The sequence below is a fragment of the Pelodiscus sinensis genome, chromosome 6 (genome assembly GCF_052426305.1).
Source record: "Pelodiscus sinensis isolate ZL-2025 chromosome 6, ASM5242630v1, whole genome shotgun sequence".
NCBI lineage: Eukaryota > Metazoa > Chordata > Testudines > Trionychidae > Pelodiscus > Pelodiscus sinensis.
Window position 1 is genome coordinate 114,254,489 of NC_143057.1, and position 27,951 is coordinate 114,282,439.

At 38.6% G+C, this 27,951-nt stretch overlaps 1 protein-coding gene across 4 annotated transcripts in view; it reads right to left on the minus strand.

Annotated features, from left to right (window-relative positions):
- The window catches only part of DCC (DCC netrin 1 receptor), a 999,406-nt gene that overhangs the window by 138,334 nt on the left and 833,121 nt on the right, over nucleotides 1-27,951 (minus strand). For all 4 annotated transcript variants that reach the window (XM_075932654.2, XM_075932652.2, XM_075932653.2 and 1 more), the window contains exons 13-15: nucleotides 15,006-15,147; nucleotides 11,866-11,976; nucleotides 6,236-6,430 (exon numbers count right to left, since the gene is read on the minus strand). In XM_075932654.2, the coding sequence (XP_075788769.2) occupies nucleotides 6,236-6,430; nucleotides 11,866-11,976; nucleotides 15,006-15,147 (448 nt within the window). The remainder of the gene's footprint in view (nucleotides 1-6,235; nucleotides 6,431-11,865; nucleotides 11,977-15,005; nucleotides 15,148-27,951) is intronic.

A 27,951-nucleotide genomic window follows, 5' to 3' on the forward strand; every position in this document is an offset into this window, starting at 1 on the left:
GTTTTGGCCACAAGACTTTCCTTTTGCTCTGTTCTAGCAGCCCCACCCTCTCGGTTTTATACTCCTATCTCAAAGATTTGTGTTTTGCAGATGATGTGCATATGACCTATCACCTGTTTCAGGAAGGAATTTGATTCCCCTAAGCACCAGATTGGAAGTGGCCTAGAGTGTCCCCCATCACAGCATCCTGGAGACACAGTTAAGTTAAACAGAAACAGGATTTAATTATTGATAGTACTCTGTAAGGATTTTAGTTCATTGCAACTTGTTGCAGAAGTGAAGAAAAACCCTGTGATTTTACTGAGGAGTCTTGTGTTCCAAGGACAGGGACATTCAAATGGCATTTGGGCACCAAGTTCCCCCCCGTTAGTACCTCTATCCTGTCTTATAGAACGCAGAAGAATAAGATGAATCCTACAGGTAGGTGGAGCAGAATCTATCCCAAGTTACAGGTTTGATGTTAGGAGCCGCACAATCCCAATACCTAATGTCTGTTAGGGTGGGTGATCCCCTTTCCTTGAGTTTACATTTAATAAAGTTATGGCCTGCCAATTAAAATCCATTCCTCTGTTTGCCTGCATATGCTACCATGTCTACATCAATTTCTTTTGCTTACATTTATAATACCACTCCCCTACCTAACTGTCACTAGATTTGGTGTTACAGCTGCTCCCCGAGTCACTAATGAGTTACGGACCAAACACTTGGCCGTAACTCGAAGTATTCGTAACTCGGACCCCATTGAGTTACATGGCGACCGCGCTGTTCGTAAGCGCGGATCACATTTGTAACTTGGGGACCGCATTTATGACCACTTCAGTCGTAAATAAGAACGGTTGTAACTCGACCGTTTGCAACTTGGGGACCGGCTGTACAAGATATTGGACTTGAAGCCTTTAGGTCAGTGGGGAGGGAGGAATAAAAAATAGCAGCTGCAGCTATGTTTACCTAAGCCTCTGCAGGTATTGGATGGTCATAGGTCTAGTTGGCTGTGGATCGCCGTTCATCGCCAACAAGAGCTACAATTGTCTGATACTTGCAGAGGTGCAGGTAAATATAGATGTAAGGTCTCACCAGAGGTTAATCCTATGGACCAGATCTGCTCGCAGGCTGGAATTTTCCCACCCCTGCTTTAGCTAGTGTACCATTGACTACATTGCCCATTCTGCATGTTGGATCAACCTAATTTGTGGAAAACTTTAGTAGAGGGGAAAAAATGCTCAGGAACAAATTCTGACTAACTGGTTCCTTTGTTTTTGTTAAATGGCAGGTGACTGGAGATTTTAGCATGTCAGAATTAGTAAGCAGACTACAGGTTCTCAAAGGAACTCAAAGGTTCTCCTTGGGCAAGAACTTTTTTATTGAGAGTTGTACTGTGCTGAACACATAGGTATGTTCTTGGAAAGAGATTTATGAAGGTAACATATACTTGAATTTATGCATGTATATATGGTGTTTACAGAAGTCTAAGTAAAATTGTGAAATCATGTGATGAACTACATTTATATAGCATCTTTGACAGCCTGATTTGTACAAGAGTATTAATACGCTCTACCGTCATTTCTGCCAGTGTGTGATGGGCCTGCTTTCTCTTATACCTCGTTATTCAATGCTAACTCTTACACTCTACTCTTCTCAAGTTCTTATGTTACCCTCATTACTATAGTATCCAAGCTCTGTCCAACAGTACATTAATTTGTTGGCTACTTTTCCTGCTATAGGCCCACTCAGCTATCTCCTCAATTTATATTCATGTCCATTCGCATCAATTTACACATGCTTCACTTACGTCACTATGTTGCCTCTATACTGGTCCTGATTTTCAGATGGGCTAAGCACCTACATTTTCCATTGAATTTTAACTAGAATTGCTGATCCTCATTCCCATTTTCAAGCTCTTCACCATTCTCCCCTAAGATGTCCCTGTTGCCTCAGTTCATGAAGGCAATGTATTTTCCTCATTTAAGAAGCTCATAAAAGCCAATTCCCTGAGGCTATTAATTAAAATGATCTCCAAACATGGATTTAGGCACCCAAGTATCAAAACATTTGCCACAGAAATGAATCAGCATGGATTTGTGCAAGGTAAATCATGTCAGGCAAATCTGATTGCTCATTAATGAACAAATCTATTGCTCTAGAATCCAAATTATGCTTAATTAAATATTTAGCATATTTCAAAACAACACCCAAAGCATAAACAAACCAAAACAAACACCACAGCGCATTTCAGTCATAGGGAGGTCAGATTAAGAATTAATTTGGGCCCTGAAACAAAGGCAAGATTCTCAGTTTTACTTATCTACTGGGTACAACTGAAGTGTGTGGCCTGAAAGGAGATGGTTGATGCTCCTTGATTCTGAGGCTGGATTTACTTTGGTCTCTGATGAGCAGTGGTGTTGAATGGGGTAGTAGAAATTTGTCATTTGTAGCGGGAAGGGAGGTCTGAAATTTCACAATTTATTTTAATCATATTACATATTGTATATGTATTCTGTTATCATCCCTTAATATGTATGAGTTGTAGGACATTTTACAACAGTTCTGATGATTTCATATAATGTCTATCTTTTTTCCCTTCTGTCAGAGAGACTGTCAGTATTTTGATCTCTATATTCTTGAAAACAACGTCTAATTGTTTTGTAGTAATTTCCTTGTAGTGATCTTGAGTAGAGTTAGGTGAACAACATCAGAAATGCTGGAATCCATTTGATCTACTTTTTAAAAGAATTCTCTAGTCTTTTCATTGAATCCCTTTATGATTCATTCTTTTGTGAACATTTACACAACTGAATTTAATTAGCACAATTGTTCACAGAAAATTATTTTCAAAGTTGTATAAGTGAGTATTCACAGAAATTAAGTTGAAAAAGTACACATACCAAATTTTGCACTATGATGTGTTTGTGTCCCTCGGCCAAGTAGGGAACAGTGCATATGATGTATCTGGAAAATCATAACTAAATTACACTTTTTTGTTTTGAATATTTGTAATCAAACCAGACTTTAAACATCCACAAAAATTGTCCAATATATTTGAATACTGATGAAATCCTGATCTGCTGGAGATGTTCAGTAAGTTAAAAAAAAAGGCTACATTCAGTGAATCAGTTATTTGTAACTAAACATGACTAGAGTAATTTCTAGAAATGACAATAGATTAGACTAATTGAAACTGCAGAAAGCCATGTTATAAGGCATTTATTTCAGGTGGTAGTTACAATATCTTTAGAAAAAGGTGTTCATTAAAAACTTGAAAGAATGTGGTTGTATAACCATCTCCTGGGGCCTTGCCAGACTCCCAAGAACATACTGACCTATAACAAAATGCAGGACTACGTAGCACTTTAAAGACTAACAAGATGGTTTATTCGATGATGAGCTTTCGTGGGTCAGACCCATTTCCTCAGATCAAATAGTGGAAGAAAATAGTCACAACCATATATACCAAAGGATACAGTTTAAAAAATGAACACATATGAAAAGGACAAATCAAATTTCAGAACAGAAAGGGGATGCGGGGGGAGGGGGAGAGGAAAGGTGAGCTAATGGTATTAGAGGTGATAATTGGGGAGGCTATCTTTGTAATGGGTAAGATAGCCAGAGTCTTTGTTGATCCCCCTGCGAAGAGTGTTGAATTTTAGCATGAATGACAGTTCAGAGGATTCCCTTTCAAGTGCAGATTTAAAAGGCTTCTGAAGCAGGATACAGGTAATTCTGTTGTAATGAGGTTTAGCAGAGCGTTTGACAAAGGCTTGCCTTTTCAACAGAGGCGGGTCCAGACTGCCCTGCTGTGCCGCCAAACAGCTGATCGGCACAGCGCAGTGGCCATTTTGATGTAAATGAAGCAGCGATTATTTAAATCGCCGCTTTATTTTCCTATGTCTACTAAACTCATCTACATGGCTCCATCCATAGAGCCATGTAGTCTAGACATACCCCCAAGTATAAAGAAAAGTTTTATTTGTATAGTAGCAAATGCCAGTCTGAGACTTTTCTTGAGAACCAGGTAACCATAGAGTTGAAGCATATCTAGTTTCTTGTGCTGTTGGATTCTATTATTTTAAAAGTGTATATAGTGATCTGAGAAGACAGCTGGAAGACAAGAAGTTCTAGGTTCCATACCTAGTTATCACAACAACTACCTATATACATTCTAGAAACTCATTTAACCTTTGTGCCTGGCCATAACATAGAGATGCATTATGAGATTTAATATTTCTAAAGCATTTGAACATACCTAGGACATCACATATGCACATTAAATGACAACAAAATATTACCTTGAAAGAAAAATGCTATAGAAGAAAAAAGAAAACTGATTATTTCTCATGACTCCATCCAAACTTTGAATCATTTCCCCAATACTAGAATACTAGTAGTTCATTACCAAAGTACCCAATTCTCTGTATACCATTGCCCAGCATCAATATGAACTATTAGAGAGAGTGGAACAATGGAATAATAGACTATTTCTTTACAACTTTTTAAATAGATACCCATTATAAGTTCTGTGATTTTCATTAAATTCCAACTTGGACCAGCCTTGGGAATAGCATTTCTAGTTTCTGCTCTGTGCAAAATGGGGAGAGGACAGCAACAGAAGCTGGTAATGTGCTTATTCAGATGTAGACTTGCTATGAAGTGAAGGACCCAAACTGATATGCCACCAAAGTTGCAGTCCAGAAATTATAAATGGCTGATTATATTTTGGAGTCTATCTTCATTGGAACATCAGTTAAAGATCTACTGCACAACTTGATCACTTGATTAAAGGAAATTTGATCATATCTGATCTGGCTCACATAGTTTTCAGCATATTATCATGGACAGAGAAAAATGTCAATCAATCACTGACAAATAAATGCATGATTTCAGTTTAGTAGCTGAAGTATTTGTTCTAAACTCGATGATGATAAACTATTTCTATTTCTTCTTTTTTCAAGCAATATCACTGATGTATCTCATAGTCTTTTAAGGGCCAAGCAAAAGATGAATTAGCAATATCTTCAGGCACATTAAGAGAGAATATATGTGCTCATTAGACTAAGAAATTGTAATGATTTAAGATCTATTATTGAATATTGTTTCAAAAGTTATGAATGTAATGTAACTAAGGCCCCATCCCCACTGTAAATGCAACTTTATTCCAGTAACCTGATTATAAACACTTTCGCTGACATTTATGCTGCAGAATTATAGTGTTACCATTTAATTACAGGAAGACAACCAAGTGCCAGTCTTGGTCAATGGCAGGAGTGAAAACCCTGATAGCCTCTGCTATTGGCAGCTGAATATTAACCATTGTTTGTGTTGGCACAAACCATAACATGGCAAACTCTGTCTTTAAGGGTACATCAACACCACAGAAGAAGATCAAAGCTGCTGCTATCAATCTTCCAGGGTTCATATTAGCGGGTCCATTTAAGACAGCTAAGAGGGACACTGCAGGTTGATAACCCTGGTAACCCTGCTGGTAACCCTGCTTTCATGAGGAGCAAGGGAAGTCTGGTTTCAAGTTTAAACTAGATGGGTTTATGAAGGGGATGGTTTGATGAGATAACATGATCTTGGTAACTAATTGTCCATTCATTATCAGTGGGAATAGGTCAATGGAGGGATGATAGGAGTTACTATAGAGAACTTTCTGGGTGTCTGACTGATGAGTCTTGCCCACATGCTCAGAGTTTAGCTGATCGCCATATTTGGGGTCGGGAAGGAATTTTCCTCCAGGGTAGATTGGCAGAGGCCCTGGAGGTTTTTCGCCTTCCTCTGTAGCATGGGGTACAGATCACAGCTAGAGGATTCTCTGCATCTTGGGGTCTTCAAAGTATTTGAAGGCTTCAATATCTGAGATATAAGTGAGAGGATTATTCTGGGAGATTCTGTGGCCTGCACTGTGCAGGGGGTCAGACTAGATGATCATAATGGTCCCTTCTGACCTTAAAGTCTATGAGTCTAAGTCGAAGAAAGAGCATTCTTCCTTTGACTTCCTGAAGTGTAGATAGCACCAAAAGCCGAGTTAAGCTACTTTGACTTCAGCTATGCAATTAACATAGTTGAAGTTGTGCATCTTAATTCTATCTTGTCCTGTAGTGTAGATGTACCTAAGTGGTTACAAATTTGATTTGTATTTAATGTCTTAGTGGTAGCGTCTTAGGAAAAGTTCCCCAAATTAATAAAGGCCAGAAATAATTTCTTTTTTTAATCATGAAAGGAAAAAAAAGATACCCACCTAAGTTTTCAATAGAGTAGTAGCGCTGTTTGCTGTCTACTCTCACTGTCTCGGCATATGGGCTACCCACTCCGTAGCCAATGATGTATCCACGTACAACAATGTTTGGATTCAGTGGTGGAGTCCAACTCATGACGATACTGGTGGTCAATGGCCTGACATGCAGAGAGCTTGGCTGATCAGGAACCTGAGATTCTGGGATACAAAGAGAGGATTCATTAATATCCTGCACATTGAGTTTTACCATTCACAAATCAGAGTATAAATTAAGGAATACATTGTAAGAAAGTAACCAGGAATCCACAGTAACATGCATAGTCTACATGCAATTTCTGTTCTCAACATTCAGCCTTGTTTTGAACTACATTATTCAGCAACAAGTACGTTGAGAAGTTTCTTCAACATGTAAGATACCTTCTCCTTTTCTTAATAATCAAATATCCTTTTGTCCATCTTATCTTTAGTTTGTAGATATGAGGAAGATCTGATATTATTCAGGAAGGTGGGAAATGAAAACGTTTGGAATTGATAAAAAATCCCCATAAAAATGTTGAAGTTGTTGAAATCAGGTAGATGACTTATGGGCCACTCATTTAACTACAGTATTTAAGGAAGTGGTTGACTTTGTAAGTGATATGATAGCATTTTCTGGAAATGACATATCTCATTCCTGTGAAAATTGTAACATTAATTATGAGTGAGGAAGCTCTAACTTTCTTGGACATGCCTATCTTGGCTTGGAGGCTGCTCTGAATAATACAACAGCACTCAGGTAATAAAATGAAATAATACAATGATACTTTTTTACAGGCTCTCTCAAGGCGTATGCTTTTTTATGTAGCACTTAATGACTTAATGCCTAACTAGCACACTTTGTCTTCAGTGAATCCACTTTTATTTTAAAGAATAGATGACTAAATGCCTTTTGTTGGAGTGTATAGTAGCTACCATATCACAAGTCTCTTTAGAAGAGCAGCACAGTAGCTTGTCTTTTTGAGAGCAGAAAGAGACAAACTACTATTTCCCCCCCATGAAGAGGCCTGTAATATAATAGGCAAATGACTGGGGAAAGCAGTATACAATGGTGGTGTAAACTCTGACAAAAGACATTTCGAGATTGTGAAGCATTCCCACAATAAATCTTGGAAAAGACCATAAAAAGATGGAATTAATACTTTTCAGTCCTATTGTCAGATATGGTACAATGGTGTCCTTGGTATTTTATGAGATTTTAAATGAATTCTGCTTAACACATTTAAAGTTTTTTGAAGAACTACTCTATCTGGTTAGTACATTACCATTCTGATACACAAGTTCTTTGCACTCAGTTTCCTTAACATTACTATACATGTTCTTAACTTTAAGAATGAAGGAAATGCACTGAAGAATAGTAATAACAAAACACAAACTGGATTTCACCAGAAGTGTCACTGAAAATCAAAAACAATTGCCATTCATCTTCCTCTGACCTCCACATTTTTCTTCAATGCAGAATATAGAGGTCCTTGAAGGTCTGTCATTGAATACTGATGATTTTTAAAATGACAGAAGTGGTTCTTACATGAATCAGACATATAGTAGCAGTTTTGCAACTTGTAATAGAAAGTCGTAGAATGAGTCAATACTGGATTCCTTGCACACAGTAGAAGCAGTGAATCTCAAGGTGTTCATGAAATCAGAACAGTCAAAAAGCTATTGGAATCAAACAATAATCTTTACATCTCACTTATATAATACATGGAGATTTCAACACTAGCATAGATGTCCCTAGGTTGCTGTTGGGTTCAAAGAACTTTATTCTGATATGCTGAAATGGTTGTATGAATGAATTCAAATACATGTCTCATACAATTTTAAACAGTAGTGCCATTGTATAGCTAAGTTCTTAGCATTAACAATCTACTCTTGGGAGTGCTTGTTTCCTGTAGGCAGACTCATGGAGACAAAATGAATTGGTTCACATTTGAAGGTTTTGTTCGCAATCAGAAAGAATAGAAATGCAACACCACTCAGATTCTGCACGCACGCGTGCTCACACGCACACACACACATACACACACAAATACTGTACTATGACTCCATCCAGTGACTTTAATTATGTGCAAGATTGCAGAATTTCCATGCATAGTTGCTTCCACACATCCTGGCTTGAAGTGGCTTCTATCGTATACAGTTTGATTCAATGGCCCTCAGTATCTCTACTATAAAATTGTTCCAGCACCCCATTTCCATGGCTGGTAGTGGTCCTGATTATAATTTAAAATGCAACAGAACATATCCACGTGCATAGCTTTTTGTTCTTAGCCTTATTACCAGGTATTTTTTTACCCTCAAATCTGCTTTGACAGATCTCCATTCTACTTCTTTCTTTGTAAATGCTTTTACTATGAATAAAGATTCCACTCTCCTTGAACTCTGTAATTGTGCATGGAGTTTCTCTCACCATAAAGTGATGACTCCCGTCCTCATTCATAGAAGGAAAAATTCTGTGTGTGCACCAGCTAACAAAATTAATCAGAATTGCACAGAAGTATGCAAAGGCAGAATCTGACACATAGAACCAATGAGAAAAACCTCTTACTATTTCTTATGCCTGAGGTTAGGAAACACTTCATGTTACTGTGATTCTTCGTTATTAACTTCTCCACTATAAACATTTTGAGAATCTTAGGGCTTCTCTTCTTGGTGCCACAGTTTGGTCTGTGGGAATCTGAGCTGCACAGCATTTCAAAAGTGTATGCCGTAGAGCCTGTTGATGATAACTAAAAGGTAGCTAGTTTGAGTTTGTAGTCCTATTTGAAACAGGACTACATCAAAGCAAATTAGGTACATCAAAGCAAATAAGCAGAGTATACATGGATCAGTTAGAGTTTGCAATTTACAGCACTCTTCTGCAGTGCCATGTAGTCAAGCTTGAGTCTCTAAGAAATGAAACCCTATAATGTACCATAATTTCACTCTATAGTGTGCTATCCTTTTTATTTCATCCTGTACCAGTGACTCTGCTTTTACTGAATGGTCAAAGTACACATGCCTTTCATTCATGCAATGTTGAATGTTTAAAGGTCCCTATTTCCTTGGGTTAAGTGATAGCACTAAGGAAATTATTTATATTGGGGTCACTTTAGCAGTTGTGGTACAAGGTTTTCTGGAGTTCATAGTTGTATATTTTAGAGTTATAATTAAGGCTAGTTTATATTATTTTCATTTTCCTCCTGTATTCCACAAATCATTTTTAGAAGAAACTGCACTGTAATACAGGTTTACTTTGCTATGCTCTTAAATGCTAATTTAGAGCTGAAGTGAAACCATATCACTAATATGTATAATAGCTTCCATCTGTTCAATGCACTAAGCAGAAACTGAAAATCCTAAACCTGCTTTCCTGGAGGATACCTTTATAAACTTGAATCTCTTGCATTCTTGCTGAAGCTATTTAAATCAGACCCTTTGGGGAAACTAAATTTCCATTTTTTTAAAAGCACAAAATTTGAGGCTCAAAAATAAATATTTAAAACTTCCCAGCTGTCAGTAAGGGCACACAAGCTTTCTAGGGAACCTTGAATAAGCAGTGATGTTTGGATTTCTAATCGCTTTAACAAACCACACTAATTAAAAGGAATATCCATAGGGAGTTAGTGTAGTTCTCCAAGATACTGTTCATCTTTTTGTTGCTTATGCCAGGCAAATCTACAGTGAAGGCAAGAGAAACTGCATAAACCACAGGAGCAGAAAGGGAATTGCAGTTAACAATCTGTGCAACAACATTTCTACTATTTAGCTGACAGTTGCAGGACTTTGCATAACTACAGTAATATGTTGATTTCTCCTCTGAGTGTATCAAATTATCTCAGTAGTATATATATTATGCAACACAATGCATGCAAAGTGTCATATTACTACAGCTTCAACTACACATTTTTCATTGGTCCTGTAAATGCAAATGTTTAGATACAATATATGAAAAAAGTCTTCAGTTTAATTTGATTATCAGTGTATTTTCATTTTCCCTGCATGTCCCCTATGATTATGCTACTAGCAGTTTTGCGTGCATATATATACATATTGTTGGAGGAAAACAAATATTATATTTGATGTGGATTAAATGCAAATAAATCAAATGTTTTCCAAGAAATGCATTATTTCATTTTGCAACATAAATAAAGAAAATGAATGTATTTGTTTTTAAAAGCCATGATATAAAATATGGAGAGATGTTTAGAATATATTTATTTTTTACTTACTAAGATCTAACTCCAAATAAGTGGCCAGCTGCTCTCATCTTGAGTTATGTGTCATTTCTGAAAGTGCTATCCACCCAAAATAGTAGTTAGTAGAATGATAGCATAAATCACCAGATACCATAGCATATTGTGACCATACTGACTGGTCACATCACTTTCAAAAGTGTCATCACCTCTTTAACATTTTTATTGAATACAATATGTTAGGAGTGAAATAAGCCAAATAGATTCATTCCTAGCTCCTCCATATAAATGGAATTGGATGTGCTGAGGAAGCAAAAATGATTACGGTAGGTGTGCTGGTTGTAAGATCATCAGGAAAGATACTCAGTCAAAAAAAAAAAAAGCAACATAACAATCTCCTGTTGCCTTTTTACTAATCACCTGTTTATTCATCCATCCATTTTATCTTTGTCCCTCGTTAGATGATTTTGTCTTTACTTTGCTTTTGAGCCATTATTACTTTGTTCTATCTCTTTTGGTTTCCCCATATTTTCAGCTGACTACATTTTTTATATATTTGCTTCTTTATAATTCTCCATAGCTTTTCTTCAATTTCTATTTGCATCTTTTTGTTCTATTTTACTTGCATTTCATTTACTTTTGAAAGTAGGCAGATGTTTCCCTTTCTTTTTTTTAAGTTCTTGAAATTTTCCAGTCATTCAATATATCCCTCTGTATTCAGTCACTATCAACATCTGGTTTTTTTTACATTCCATATTTTTCAGGTTGTCGAATCCTATCATCTTTCACTTATTATGTGGCTTCATTGCCAAACGTCAGAAAACAAATTTTTCAAAGACAATAATCTGCAAGCTATTCATAGGCTCAGTTTGTTGAGTTAGATCCATCACTATTATTTTAAGTGTTTCTCTGACTGGGTATGTTTATCGTTCATGATGTTATTGATTTACTTCTTACTAATTTTCTTTCAAATAGTCATGACCTACAGAAATGAAATTCTAATAGCTGATAATTACAACACAGACTTTTGGATCTTTATTGATGGTCAGACTAGAGACATAGCGTAAGGACTATTAGTTGATTATTATCCATGATTGCGATTGCATATTTTGCAAGGTTAGCAAAAACTGGAAAAAAATCCCACCAGACGCACCAGTATAAATGGAGGAATAAAATTAAGTTGTCTTGTCTTGTCCCTTCCACTTCACTTGTTCAGAATGCAGCAGGCAATCTTAATAATAGGTAATCACTGAGTTTTCTGCTCAAAAACACCCAGACAACAGCTCTGGTGACTATAATCATTGGAATCTAACCCAAGACCTGCACAGCATCTGGTTAAAGCTCTAGGTAACAATTAGAATGACACATGTCAGATAAAAACCTAGGAGTGTGGTGATAATATCTGAAAAGAAATGTAATTACCATCAAGATCATTCTCTGGAGTTTCTGCTGTATACCAATCTGAGGAGGGTCCTGTCCCATTGACTGTCATGGCAGCTACCTGGAAACTGTACTGGCTTCCTTTATCAAGCCCTGTTAAAAATGCAATTTAAACCAAACAGAAAGAGAAAAATAGTTTTATCAAGATTCCAAAGTTTGTATCGGAACTAAAGCAAAGTTAATAGTCTTCAGTAATATTACAACTTCCTTACCATGTTAAGTTGGGTATGTGAACAGTTCTGCACTAATATGCTCATTTACATGAACGGCAATAACAGGTATGTTGCTACAGGCACATTCATTTACAATGGAACCACTGGTCACAATAACTTCCTATTATTGTTGCTGATTAGTACCAATTCAGTTTAGCTCTTAGGCTCCATTCTGTACCACATGTGGATATGGTGAAGCAATCTGGCTATCAAACCTTCGATCAGTGTTTTATGATTGTCTTTAGCCTACCCTGACAATGAAATACAAGAAAACCTGTACTTATGTTCAGCTGCAAACATTCTCTAATGAAGAACTATTAAAAAATTATTAAAAAATTAAAAGCAGCAATTTATCAGACATTGGAACCTACAATAAAACAGACAACAGCCTTTTAAAATCTTTGTTGTAACTCTAAGTTGCTTTACTATTGCAGGTCTCTGCATTATCCTGCAAAAATAGCTGCATTCCAAATATAAAAAAAAATCTATAACTGAATATTTAAGTCATCCATTTAAAACAACTCTATAGTTCAGCTTCTGTAACAATCACTTTATTATTTTTTTTAAATATGTTTATATTGGATCATATAGTAATGAGAGGCTGTGTAGGCTGTTTTTTAAGTCTAAATATATAAATAGGTATTTCCATTACTTTCCCAAAATACAATATCTAATTTCTATTTTTTTGAAATGCAGAAAATCTAATTCATCACCATCAGGAGCATTTCTAACACTCCAAAGCTCTGAGCAGCCACAACTTTTTATTTTGAAATTACCTATCATAGAAATTTTTCATCCTTTCCCAGTATGCATGAATGTTGTATGTCTCCAAAGCTACTCTTTTTTGTAGCCGATAGACACTAGTCTGCAACCTGACTCAAGTAATCCCATTATCTTTGATGCTATTTACATGAGTAAAGCCAGGTCTACACTAGACCCAGAAGATCAGGTTAAGGTACGCCACTTCAGCTACATAAAATACATATCTGTAGTCGACTTACCTTAAGCAGAGCTTGGCACTGTCTTCACAATGAGAGGCTGATGACAGAAAATGCTCCCATCAGCTTCTCTTACTCCTTATGACTACAAGGAGTACTGGCACTGACCAGAGCCACCCTCAGCATTCAGTTTAGTGGGTCTTAACTAGACCCACTAAATTGAATTCCAGACGATCAATCTATAGCATGGCAAGTGGAGATGTGGCCTAAGAACTATTCATACTTGCATCATTAGGTTTTAATTAAGTGAAAAGCATAATCTGCTTTTGATTTTCTGTGACTCTAAAGAAAGTTGGTATATTTTCAAAATAAATGTATTTTTTGTCCCGTAGATACGCCCTTTCCTGACACAAGAAATATTTTAAAATCTCAAACAATACTATTCTATTTTAAAATAAATGGAATAGGGATGTTTCAGGGGCAGAAACTTGGTTTCACCTAAGGAACCTAACTTCTTTCACCATAAACAAATATTCCTTGTGCAATATAAAAATATACCTGTGAATCCCTGGGCAAACATTACAGAATAAAGACTAAGTTTAGCGAAAACAAGTTAAACATTATTCATAGACTTTAAGACTAGACGGCTCATTGAGAATAATACTTTGTTGGGGGATGCAATTTGTATTACAAATAAAATTGTGTGTGTGTGTGTGTGTGTGTTATTGTGGAATTGATGTATCTTCTCTAGTCGGGAAGGAGATGCTAATGTATAACCTCCATTATCATCCTTTTGAAGCTTCTTCCCAGGAGAGTTATGCATATATAGTAATTCAAACTGGATTCTTTGGGATTTTTGGATAAATAGCCTGGTTTTAAACTGGCTCAGAGCCTTCTTTTTGATCAAGCAAATAGACAGAATCCTGGTCCACAAAGGTCCCAAATCCTCCGGGGGGAGGAGGGGTTGGAAGTATTGGGCCTCCTGAGGTCCATCAGAGTTTGTGCTTGTTGTGAACCGAAACTGTGAGGAACTTGTAACCACAAGGGGATGTGAAGGGCTGCTTCCACCAGAATTCATGTCCGGGTTGTGGTGAACCTTGGTAAATTATTAGTATGTCTGCAGATTACTTATTGTTTCTAGTATGTTGCCTCTGTAGCGCTTTTAGCTTAAGAATAAAGTAGTCTTGTACAGAAAAAAACCCAAAACCCTGCATGGTGACTTATAACTGTAGCTTACACCTATTAACCATCTCTGAAGAGAAAATAAACAGGTGGTTGGGCAGCTTGCCTGTGCTGAGAATAACATGGTGAAGGCAGGGAACTGTACAGCCTGAAAATACCCCACTCAGAAGAGAATGAGAGGCAGGGTTTCCACCAAAGAATGGGAATGACTGGGAAGCTGGAAGCCTGATAGTGTGTGTCTTGGCTGGGCCAGTAAGGAGAAATACAGCTCAAGCTGTCCTGTGACAACATCCTTCACCAGAAAAGAATCAAAATTATTCTTTGTTTAATTTAATGTTACCTTTAAAGTACTGATTTGGCTTCTTACACTTAGCATTACAATTATATTTTTAAAATAGTGTCATTTTCGATCTTTCATGCTGGGAAGAGTGGTTTTCCTCCATAAAATAAAAAAAGAGGGGTGAAGGAAAAAACGATGTGTGGAAGATAACATTGTACTGAGATAAAGAATGTGTTGTTGACTCAGTGGTCTGAGAAACTAAGCTAGGTTTACACTGAACAATAGTAACTTGCTTTCAAATACATTAAGGTGATGAGATCTAGGAGACAATTGTATGAAAAAAGCATTAAGGAGAAAACAAAATAAAAGAATAGAAAGGTTGTTTCTGTACAGCCCAATAAATGACACCTGCCAACAAAGAAATCAATGTTTCCTAGAAGTGAAAATATATTTTATTCCCAAACCATTTAATTCATCAAAACCTTGTAAGGCTACATCATGAACACTGACCTGTGAACAAGTACCAGAGGTTGTTTGGTTCCAGTGTTTCTATCTCACCCCTGCGGGTAGTCTTTCTGTGTCGGATTTTATAGCCAGTAATAAATCCATTTTGTGTGCCTGTTGGTGGAGGTAGCCAACTAACTTTGATGCTCTGTAAAAACAGGAGATGTTAATGTAGAAATTTTTGCAAAAGAAGCTGAAAAATTGAGCTATAATAAATGGAATCACAAGTAAACAAAAGGATGTTGGGGGGCAGAGAGAGAGAAGGGATATGGGTCAAGGGTTATTTTGTAAAAACAAAACAAAACTGATTAATTTTAATGATTATTGCTTACTTTAGCATGAAAATACACAATTTAAACCAGGCATCAAAGAGGTTTGAAAAGATTAAAAAATTGTATCAATAAAACTTCCTAAAATTAACTAAAGTGGATGGTTGAAACTTAGGAAATAAATAGCATGTCCTTTTTCTGGAAAAGTGTCTCAATTTGAGGAACATTTCATTTCAACAGGCCAAAGGGATATCTCAGCTCCTTCATGAACTTCTGTGATATTACAGCTGTCATTTATATATGTGAACATGTACTGCAGCTCATTTCTGTTTTCTAGTGAACCTCTAAGTTACACCACCACTTCATGTTAGCTGTAGAAATATTTAGAAACAGATTCTAATAAAGAACTCTCTATTTCCATTGACTTTAGTGGAGTCACTTCTGACTCCATCAAAAAATAATATGTTTTGGTTTTAACCTTGTTGCTACTTCTGAGACATTGAAGTATGTTAGCAGAACTGTTTGATGAAGTCAACAGCAATAAAGTATAAATACATTGGCCTACCTTTAAAAAAAGACTTTGGTTGTTTCATTTTTGGAGAACCTTAGGAGACCCTGATTTTCAGATGTATTTAGTGCTACACTCTCTGAAACCTAGGTAGTTGCTTTTAGGATCACTTTACACTATGTTGGCAACAGACACAATAAACCCCAAAGGCATGATTTCTAACTGAAAAGTGAAATTTTAGCTACAATTTATAGGGGAGTTTTTGTTATTCATGAATATCTCTTCCCTTGAACAACTGTCTAGGAATAAACCCTTTGTAAGATTGGTCCTGTGAGTGCTGTTATCTCCCATTAACATCAGCAGAAGATTGAGATGTTCAAGACCTCACAGGATCAGGGCCCAATACAAGTAGCATACCCAGACAGAATCTATGCAACCAGGTTTTGGACAAAAGAAAAAGTCTTGAAAGTGGGTAGTTCTGATCATATAAAATTTATTATCATTATTGAATTGCTTAGTCCAAGCACAGCTATAAGTTATGGCATTTATAAAATTAATTACTACAATATAAAAATCAATTTTGCATATCTGCTTCTTAGTGATTAATTGGTCCAATCAACTACACATTTCAAAATCAATGTGTGGGGTTTTCAGAGGTAAATAATGTAATGTAGCAATATGATGGGACAAGCTGCATTTTTCAACTCAAGGAATATTTACAAAAAATAAATTTAGCAGCTGTGGCTGTAAAAATGGCATTTATGTAATATGTTTATGGGAAAATTCAACTGCTCAGTAAGACACTAGAAACATGGACATAATGAAGAACATAAAACGGTTTCTGTATCTGGAAGGTTAATAGTAATTCTCTTAACATTTGCTTAATTGAGGGACTTTAATTCATAAATCTGAGCACTTCGTGGGCCCTAACAACTGCATGGTGCTGTGCATCTCCACATGGCTCTGTGCATCCCCTTACCTCCCTTTGATACTGATAGTGATGGCAGACCCTTGAATGATTGGCCCCAGAGGAGCAATGGGTTTGATCTCACACTGAAGGTGTAATGCATAAAACTACTTTACAGCTAGACAAGTTCCAGTCCCTTACAGCTCTACCCAAAGCTGTCACCATTATGGTAACAAGTTCACTTTCACCTCAACTCCGTCTCCATGGACATTGCAGCAATGCTTTTTATCAATAGTACTTAACATGTGACCCTGGCTGCTCAAAAATCAATGGCTAAAGCTCTGAAGTGCCTCTTGTCCTTTACTTGGTTTGAGAGAGAATGGTAATTACTCATACTTTAATCCTTTATGTTTTATAGAAGGGACAATTTACCGAAGGAAAATATTTCACTTCTATCCTGCCAGGATTTCTAAAGAAACAATAAAAGGATTCAGCTCTCAAGCTTGTTTTATGAGATTTCTAGGCATGGCTACAAACAAATTTTAATAATGCACTAAAAGGATTTTTCACCACTGGTGCATTATTGCAATAGTTCCACTATCAGATCATGTCCACTGGCTTTGGTCATCACTAGAAGCACCACATGGGTCTCAGTAGCCAAAGTGCTCATTGGCTTCATTCAGGGCTGGGAAAACACTGCACTTCTGAAAGTCAGACCCTATAGTAGCACAGAAATAGAAATAGCTCCACCCATTCACAGCAGATGGCAAAGATTACAACTCTCCATTCTAATGTGCAGGCACATCTTCAATGTTTTCAAAGAGCCTATTCTTTTAATGATTACAATCTCCATTGCATGATACCGATTAGTTCAACTGAAGACTAGTAGTGGGTAAATCCGTTCAGAAAGAAAAAGTACTTCCATCCAACATTAATTGTCTTGTTTTTACCTGTTGTGCGTATGCTACAGCTTTTCTTCTACTTTTTTTTTTTTTTTTTTTTTTGCAATACTAATGGATAATGAGGATGCAATTTTCAAAGAAAAGGTCAAATGAACATGCAAAAGTGTATTTACAGTTACACCAATTAGATACTTTCCTGAGAGCAGTTACCAGATGTGTGTAAGTTTTGCACCTAATTTGGCCATTTTTGAGTTCACATATGTATCTGATTTACACATGCCCCTTGTTAGAAAACCTAACCAAACTACAGGCAGTCCCCGACTTACGCGGATCCGACTTATGTCGGATCCGCACTTACGAACGGGGCTTTCTCGCCCCGGAGGTCGAGGTGGCGGATTGCTACCTGCGAGCTCCGGGGCGAGAAAGCCCCATTCATAAGCTGCTCCGGTGCCCCTGGTCTGCTGGAGACCGTATCCAGCAGACCAGGGGCACCGGGCGGGTTCCCGCGCTTCTGAGGCTTTGCCAGAGCAAAGCCTCAGAAGCGCGGGAACCCGCCGCGGCTGCGGCTTCAGTCCCGGTGCCTGTGGTCTGCTGGGGACAGTCCCCAGCAGACCACAGGCACCGGGACTGAAGCCGCAGCCGTGGCGGGGTCCCGCGCCTCTGAGACTTTGCCAGAGCAAAGCCTCAGAGGCGCGGCACCCCGCTGCCACTGCGGCTCTGCTCCCCGTGTCCCTGGTCTGCTGGGGGGGGGGGAACGCAGCTAGTGTGCCCCCCCCCAGCAGACCAGGCTTTTGTTTTGGACCCTGGGGCAGAGCAGCTGGGGCGCTGCCGATTGGTCCTGCAGTGCCGCTCTGGGCACTACTGGACCAACCCGGCAGCACCCCAGCTGCTCTGCCCCAGGTCCTGATTCAGCCGCTGCTGGTCAGTTTCAGCAGCGGCTGAATCAGGACGCCTGGGGCAGAGCAGATGGGGTGCTGCTGGGTTGGTCCAGTAGCGCCGAGGAGCGGTGCTACTGGAGCAACCCAGCAGCACCCCAGCTGCTCTGCCCCAGGCGTCCCCAAGTCAGCCGCTGCTGAAACTGACCAGTGCTGACTACAGGAAGCCCGAGGCAGAGTTGCTCTGCCCCAGGCTTCCTGGAATCAGCCGCTGATCAGTTTCAGCAGCAGCTGACTTGGGGAAGCTTGGGGTTCTTAAGTTGAATCTGTATGTAAGTCAGAACTGGCGGTCAGTTTCAGCAGCGGCTGAATCTGGACGCCAGTTCCGACTTACATACAGATTCAACTTAAGAACAAACCTACAGTCCCTATCTTGTACGTAACCCGGGGACTGCCTGTAGTCCACTGTGGGGAAGAGAAATAGAAATCCTTCCACGATATCCTATGCCAATGATTTACACGGGCTAACTATGCATTGTGTGAAAAAGTGTTTCTTAGAATTTTAAATTTGCCACTATTCAATTTAATAGAATGTACCTTTTTGTATTATCAGCTAGGGTAGACAGACAGTCCCAATCTATGTTCTGAATTTCAATTATAACAAAATCCCCTGAATAACCCTATAGTTGTTGAGCCAATCAGAGAAGAAAATATAGGCCATTTCCTGAATCAAGTATATTTTGAAAAACATGTGGGACTTGAGAAGAAACATAAAGATTTTATTTGAGGAACAAGTATAGTCTTACGGTGCATTTTAAGGCAAGTTATTGCCTTAGCTTTCTCAAGTAAATGTTTCCTTTCTGCCTTAGAACATGAAAATCAATGTATTATTTGAGCAATAAGATGCGCTAACGTTGGCATAACTGTAAAATAATTGATTTCACCAGAAAGTTAACTATCCTGAGGTGAAGTGAAGGGAGTTTAATGTACTGACACTTTGCTTGCTACATATAAATTCTCTCGCTTACAGGGTAAGATCAATTTCCAAGAAATGCCCAGGGTTTTATGTAAGTCTAATTGGCTTCCATGCAGCAAAGCTGACAGCCATCACATGCTCTAGGGCAAGGTGTGTGTGGAGGGCCAGCTCTGCACCCCCAGGAGGGATGGGGCCAAGGGTAGAAGGAGCAGGGCCCAGGGCAGTTACCCCTTAGGCTGCCCTAGACTGTGGCACATGCCTCCTCAACCTATAAGGCCATGCTGACCAGTATACTGACACCAGATCCAAGTGACCCGGGGCTTGGCCACCACTGCTGCCACAGTAGCAAGAACTAGGAACTCCAGGTTCTTTTAAATCTCTGGGCCCTGGTGCAATTGGCCCTTTGCCCCTCCCGGTCAGTGGTCCTGCTTCCATGGGACAAAGATTATGATCATATACAAATTCCAAACTCTCTATTTAGGAACCAAATTATGAAAGTCTATGAAACTGCAGTATTATGCTTTGTAAAAAATAAGTATTTCTCACTTTGAAAGAGGGGACATGTTCCTCGATTCTGAGAGAGAACAAAGCCCAAGCACTACAAATGATAAAAAAAAACAACCCTCAGATGTAGTACTTTAATTGATCACCCTGTTATTGTGACTTGTCCACCTAAGTTTCAATCCGTATATCTATATATGCATATAACAAAGTAACCAAACTACAATACTCCCAGATAGGGTCAAAACCTGATTATTGACCTGATCAATCAAGCAGGTCCTTAGGCTCTTTGTGAAGGTGTGGGTGGAAGAAGCTTTGCCAAAGACTTCGGCTATGAAGCAGCTAGAGAGTTCCCCATGGCCAGTAATGCAGTCTTCCAGTTTCAAAAGCTCTGATTTCTCATTCCTTGGTTATTCCTTACCCCTCATTGTGCACAGAAATCTGCCTGTAGAATTACCTTCTGCACAAAATATTGGGAGTTATTTTCCTGCACTGATTCCTCAAATCGGTCTCTCTTTCTCTCATATATAATTCTGCTGTATATGGAACTACTGAGCACATAAGAGATGAGGGAGAGCAGAATTCATTCCTTATCAAGTTGCATTCAATTAAAGCTGCTTAGAAAACTTCAGAAGCTTACAGAAAATGGGAAGACACTTTTGTGAATATCATGAATCATTTGCCAACCATTTCAAGCAATTCTGTGTGTATCTGGAAATCAATGAAATAAACATAACGGGCAACTCAAACTTAGGGCTTAGTTTCACTAACATACCAGGAAAACAACATAATTGAATTAATGATGTTTGAACTCCATAATGTCTATCTTGTATTCTGCATCAAGCAGCATTCACTTCCTCTCTTTTAGAAGAGGCCTAACAGTATAGGTTAAAAAAAAAAGAACAGGCCCAAACTTCACTCTAATGCAGGGTGGGCTATCAAATGGCAACAGATCCCCTGGCTTAGCAGTGCAGACCAGGACACCCTCTTTCTGCAGCTCCCATTGGCCAGGAATGGTGATCCATGGCTAACAGCATCTGCAATCGCCCATACATATGGAGGCACAGGTAAATATAATGGTGGCTGCCTGCCAAGGGTTAACCCTGGGGAACCAAATCTGGCCTGTAGGCCAGTGTTTGCTAACCCCAAGTCTAATCTAAACCCAAACAGAATATTTTTCTTTAAGTACCTAAGTCCAAATAACTTGTATTTCCCTCTTATCCTTGAGATACTTGCACCTCTTGACTCTGGCTGAAACTGGAAGTGCTAAGCTATCTTGTAAATAGACTGTTCTCATTGTAAGCCTGGAATATAAAATATAACCATCCTCACAAGACAGCTGTTTGCTCAAGCTTACAAACCCAATATTTAAGATATATTTTTTTTGCAGGTCAGCTAAGCCTTCCTACTCAGAGGGCATATCGAAACTGAAGCTCTGAACATTCAGAGACTCAATTAGAAGATGAATCATGAGCTGGAGACATTTGTCCTAGGAAAAACACTGAACTTAAAGTGCAACACACTACAGAGAGAGATGGCATAGTCGAGGGTTACCTTACTCCATGATATATTAGTGTAAATGAAATGCCCTCCATACCTTAACACATTCTCTTGTCCAGAGCGCGTGTGTACGCACACATGCATGCACAGAGGCAGCAGAGATCTAATGTTTAATGTTAACACTGCATTTCCTTAACTATAATTGCTGCTGTCAGATCTATTTCAGTCCCCAATCCTCTTCAGAATCATCTCCACTCCACACCTGACTTCCTCTGTACAGTTAGGAAAGCCTCCATTGTACAGCTAACACGAAGCTGCAAACTGATTTACAAAACAGGTCTGATGCCACTGGCAGCTGCCTTGAATTCCAGCAGTTTTGAAATCCCCAAACATGTTGTTTTCCTAAACCACTTTTGCTCAACTGTTAATCATAAGAAAAAAGATTCTAGAGTTTGTACAGCATAAAGACCCTCCAAGTATTGTTAGGGTGTTTCTCTTCTGCAAACATTTCCCCCAAATAGCTCTCAGATTGTAATTATACTGTCAAATATTAACACCATCTAAACACCACAACCTTAAAAAAAATCAGGAAAAAGGATAACCCTGAGGTACTGGAGGTTCTCCTGATTGGTACTGCCTGGAAGGCTGGTGAGATTTTTCCAGAGTGCAATATTGACTTAACTTTAGCTGTATCTTGATTATGCAGGTTCCAAGAGGGAGAGGGAGAACCTAACCATATACATATGAATAAAGAATATAAACAAGTAAAGAGAAAAATTGTGTAGGGTGGCACAAGACAATATAACTAGTAGTAATGGGATGAAATTAAGGGTGAGAAAATCCATTTCTGGTTTTTCACCCCTTTTTCCTATGCTTGTGTGTTACAGTTGCAATTACTGCAAATGCAATGATATATTGGTCATTCACCTAACTCCTTAAATAAATAAATAAACCTCCAAGGAATATTGTTCTCATTCTTTCTAAACTAGCCTACTTCACTATTACCTTTAAACATGATGAGGGTAAACAACATGTGCAACTCATTTATTTCTTGCTGGCAAAATATAGCAATAGAAATACTATCTAGCTGGTCTGGAATTTTTCAGCAAATAATTTTTTCCAAATACAATGCTACTTTGTTGATTTTAATGGGAGAGGTTCTATTTTGATATATTTCCTAATTTTTTTAAAAAAATTATAAGTTTCAAAGTTGTGAAAAATATGATGTCAACATTTTCTAAATGACAAGTTCCAGAGTATTTTTTTCTAAAACAAATTTTCTTTTTGAAATTTAAGTTAATAAAATAAAATAAAATAAAATAAAAAAATAATACTCATAATCATAAAGAGGCCAAAACTGAAGTGAAATCTTTCAAAATTGTCACTCTTTCAAGTGACTCAAACTGATTTCCAATTTGCAAAAAAATTCAAGATTTTGACTTATTGTTCCAATTTCGGATGAGAATAATTTTTGAAATCTCAAAAATTTTCCAAATAGAGGAAAATCATCTCCTATCCGGTATTGTGATATAAAAAAGGTAAAATATTGCTGTTCAGTATGAACCCCTTTTCATATTACTCAAGCTTAGTTATTCAGAGCTTTGCTCTGCCCTCTCCCCCCCAGTCAGTATTGTAATTCAAATAGATATATAAACACTTGAACTAATTAATCCCCATAAAGACCAATCAGAAAATTGACATTGATACTAACTACAGGTTCATGGCAAAATAGGAGTTATATCATTGTTTATTGATTGTCATATTGCATATGTAATGGCCCTGGCATTTGCCAGTTCCAGACACACACAGGGACAGCAAAACCATCTACAGGAGGCTGCTTGTTATCATGCAAATAAACCTATTAAAATTCAAACATCTATTCAACAGCCAGTCAAGCCAGTTCTGATCTATAGTGCCAATTTTATTTATATGAATTGATGTGGGTGGAACTGATGGTACTGATGTTCAGAGACAATTTTATTCTCCTAAGACTCTAATAGTTCACACTTATAAAATGCTCAAGTCATCTTTCAGAATGCCAAGAGGTATTTTTCTGTTCTAGGGTCCATAGGCAAGTATCAATACTTCAATTGAGTTTTCAATTACAGATGCAATAATTATGCATTTGATTGATTAACAATTAGCAGCACCTGTAGTTAACTATCTTTTAATTAGTGATTACACCAGTGCTGATTACTTAAATGATATCTGCAGGAGAGCCCCATGATTAAGAGTTTGTAAAGCAAAGGGCACAACAATTCCAAAATAATTTGACTATTAAGATTCAGATTAAAACCAGATCTCTAAATATTTCAGAGAGAGTTCCATTTTATACAATAGTAATGTTCTTTTCCTTAATTATGCAGCACACATCTGTGGAGCATCTTAGCAATCACTGTATGGGAGCTAATCCCCTGCTTCTCCCTGGGATATGGAGGTCATAAGGAATATACAAGTTGTCTATCAGAAAAGGCAGAACAAAACAAAACAAAAAAAAACAATGGAGCCCTTACTAATTTTGTTTATTAAATATTCATGCTGATGCATTGGGAAGAGGTTTTTTTTGTTTGTTTGTTTTAAATGCATTCTGTGATGCTGGCTGACCAGGTGCTAGCTCATGACGAAAGCCAGAAGTCCTAGTGGAAACTGTCTGGTTCACCAGTTTGAGAGGATTGTTAAAAACAAGATGTTAGAATTATAAGAAAGTGTTTAGGGTTTAGACTTCACAAAATGCTTTTAACTTGCTGCCTTCATTCATCTCACTTGTAACATTATAAGGTAACATCTGAGGGTCTGCATTTTGATCCTCTGATACCATGTAACTCATGAGACAGGAGACATTAAACAGCATAAAATGCTGATCTCCAACAAAAAGAAGCCCCATCACTACCAGATGGACTACAGTGGAACATTACAAAGGACAAAAATTTTGTTGTTCATGCCCATGAAGATGAGTCTTGCAAGTGAATTCTTCCCATCAGCTGAGTTTGCAGCTCAAAAGCAGAATGGGGGAAGGGATAAAACTCCTATCAAGGAGAAACTGTTTCTTATTGCTGCTTGGACTCCTAAGGCAAGGTTTCCGGACATAAGCAAGAGATTACCAGCAGCATAGCCTGGGTTAGCCCTAAATCACTTTTTATATGTAGGTCTGCCTGCTTTAACCTTGAAAATAAAACTCATGTCCTTTTCCCATTAATAAATCTGTGTATAGTTTATTTTAGGAGTGGCTACAAGCATTGTTTCGGGTGTGATCTAAGATGCAAATAACTTGGAGTAAATGCCTCATCCTTTGGAGACCTGGTTGAAATTGACAGTGTAAGGGATTGTCCATCAGAAAGTTAGGCTTACCTCACTGGCAGATTGGTGTACACAAGGGAACCGTCTGTGACTCCATGTTCAATCTGATATAGTGCCTGAGGAGCTTACAGTTGACAATTGTTTGGTAAAACCCCAACTTAAGGTTTATGCCTGAGTTTTTAAAAGCCTTCCATAAGGTTGGTACTACTGCTCAGGACAACATATTCATCAGTCATTCGTCTTCCAAAGAGCTCTTGATTTCTCTGTCACTTAAAATCTGTCTTTTCTAATAACTAAATTTATTTTTGTTTTCTCTAATACCACTTTGGGAAAGTCAAAATTAAGAGACGAAAAACAGTGCATATCATCCTCCACATTGAGGGATGGGGGTGAATTTCCCACATCCTTCAATGAGTTTATCCTGTATAGTTCTCAGTGCAGTGCAAGCAAGACAAGACAATTTTGGATTCTCATTCTATCAAGTACATGTACTTCAGTGCTCGACAACTCCTTAGCTGAAAGCCTTCCCATTCAGTTCTGATTTCAGTGTCTGTGATTTATCTGCAGCTGGGCATGTCCCTTTCTGTTTGTGTGCTATAGGAGGCTTGTGGTCCAGGCTCAGCAGAACAGGGTGAAAAAGCCCAGGCTGGTGGTGCTCCAATATAGCAGTTGGCACCCCAAAAGGGAAGGCAACCAGTCTCACCTGCCTTCACCCACAGTCCCCCTGGATCCAGCTCTGAATCTTCGGCATCCTCCTTCCATAAGCAGCATGCAGCACATCCTGAAAAGGCAGTACATTCCCTACCAGCTAGCAGCAGCATCAGCCCAAGTGCCACTTCCACTGCCATTCTCTCTGGCAGAAGAGGCCAAACTGTGTTTCACAGGCCCATGTGGCTCTTCCACCATCAAATCTCCCCCTCCTCCCCTCACCTGCCAGACTAGGTAGAGGGAGCTCAGAGCACTTGCCTTGCAGTGTGGAATGGGATAGTGTCTTCTACCCACCAGGGAGGAGGGCTTTGGGGCTTCTGTTTGACAAGGCACACCATCCAGCTCTCAGGGATAATGTTACAGGGGAGACACCTGCCAGGTCTTGGGGCTTCAGTTTCTGCTCCAGCTCTCAAATGTCTCAAAATCATAATATAGAGCTCGGAAAGTCAGTAAGTTTGGCCACTCCTGTTTTATGGGCATGAGCAGGAGACCCATCAGTTCAGCACCACGTTACCCTCTGAGGCTGCAGCAACAGCAGAATAACCAGTCAAAGATTACTGACTATGTTGAGTACAATGGGGGTGTCTTTTGCTCCCAATCTTCACCCTCCCTTGTGGTGCTCCTGAAGGTATAGGATTATCCCAATCATAAAATAAATAATACACCAGGAGCTGAGGTAGAGGATTCATAGCTCATGTAAACATACTACCATTGGTTCTCATTAAGCTAGAGCACTAATAATAGTGTAATTGAGACAGCAGGGCAGAAGCAAGGGGACTAGATGTGTATACCACTGTGCTCTGGCTGCTTTGTACTCGGCCCAGCTATCCTGTGTTGCCTCACTTTTCACAAGTCATGTTACCCTGACTATGCTGTTATTTTTAGTGTGTTTGCACAATCTGAGGTGCACCCATAGGTCTATACAAGCTGGGAAAATAACCGTAGCTTACTACGTATTCATAGCCTAAAAAGATCAGAGAGAGGCAGCATTCTGCATGCATAAGCAGGTTTGAGCTCATGAAGAAAAAAGAAACCACGTAACTTGCTGACTGAAGACAATCTATGCTAGCAAGCGAGATGGATGGGGAAGTTACTCTGCAGGAGGCTGAATAAGCAGCTAATCAATGAAGAGGCAAAGTTACAGATGGTGTGTACATCGTGAAAGTGCATGAACACGAGGCCTACAAGTAGGTGACCATATCCTCAAACCTGAAGCTACAAGAAAGCAGCTTAAGACTGAAGCAGGAAGGAATAAGTACAGAATGTTGCATAGTTTAAGAGATATTATGAATGTCTGGGTTTGAGAATGAATGGGCAATTACACATTCAGATGGCGAAAATTCATAATGAGGGAAGAAATGGATTTCCTATCCAAGAAGACACTTCCCTATTTCTATTTTCCTTGAGTCCAAAAATGTTGTACGTGTTATCTTGCTCAGGAATTCATTATGGGAACACTGAAAGAATGAGGTGCATAAAGGGAATAAGAGAAAGAATGAGAGGATGACAGAATCTGACTTTTCTGCCTCCACACCCCTCCCCTGCTCCTTCCCTTTCCTTCCAGTGTCCCTTGCACAGCAGGGAAACAGGCAGGAGGAGCTGGGTGTGAGAAGCAGAAAATGACTGGAAGGGCCACTGGCAGGCGAGAGGCACTGGTGGGGGATCTGGCTGCTGTTGGATGCTAAGCACTCACTAATTTTTTTTAGTCAACACCTATGCTTAGAGACAGTCTTGTGTCAGCATATGAATCAGTTTGTTTATTTCCACTCCAATCCCTTTTCATCACAAATGATACCTGCGTCCTGTCCACACTTACCATATTGTGCACATGACTGGCCTTATTGAAAGGAGCTGGCTGTAGGCCAAATGGAACATGGGTGCCTGCACTGGGATCTGCATGTCATTTCTGGAACTTAGGGTACATCTAGACTACGTTCTTTTTTCGAAAGGAGATATGCAAATTTGGCACTAATTTGCATTTCTTCTTCCCATTGCTTTTTTGAAAGTGAAAGCAGTTTAAATGGTTTTTTTTTAAATAATTGAACCCCCCTTTTTTGAAATAACCCTTCTTCCTTAAAAAATGAGGTGTACAGGGTTCTTTAAAAAAAAAACCCGTCTAAACTGCTTTCACTTTAGAAAAAACTGCTTTTGAAAAAGTGATCAGAAGATATGCAAATTAGCACCAAATTTGCGTATCCCAATTTGAAAGAAGAACGTAATCTAGGTGTACCCTTAAAAGTGTTTCAATGGACTATCCTCAAGAAAGCTGGGTGGTTTGTGTGCACAGTCAGGTCAATTTTGGCACTTATTAGCACTGCTTTACAAGTTTTAACTAAACAAACACAACATACTCTCTTGTAGAGGAAAAAAAACCTAAAGCAGGAAGATTTAGTGACTTGACAAAAACACAGGTGGAGTCAGTGTCAGAGAGAGGATTGGAAGGCACTTGCAGAAAACAATGGTTTTTCCATCATATTTCCATGGAATCATGATTTTAAAGCCAGCAGGG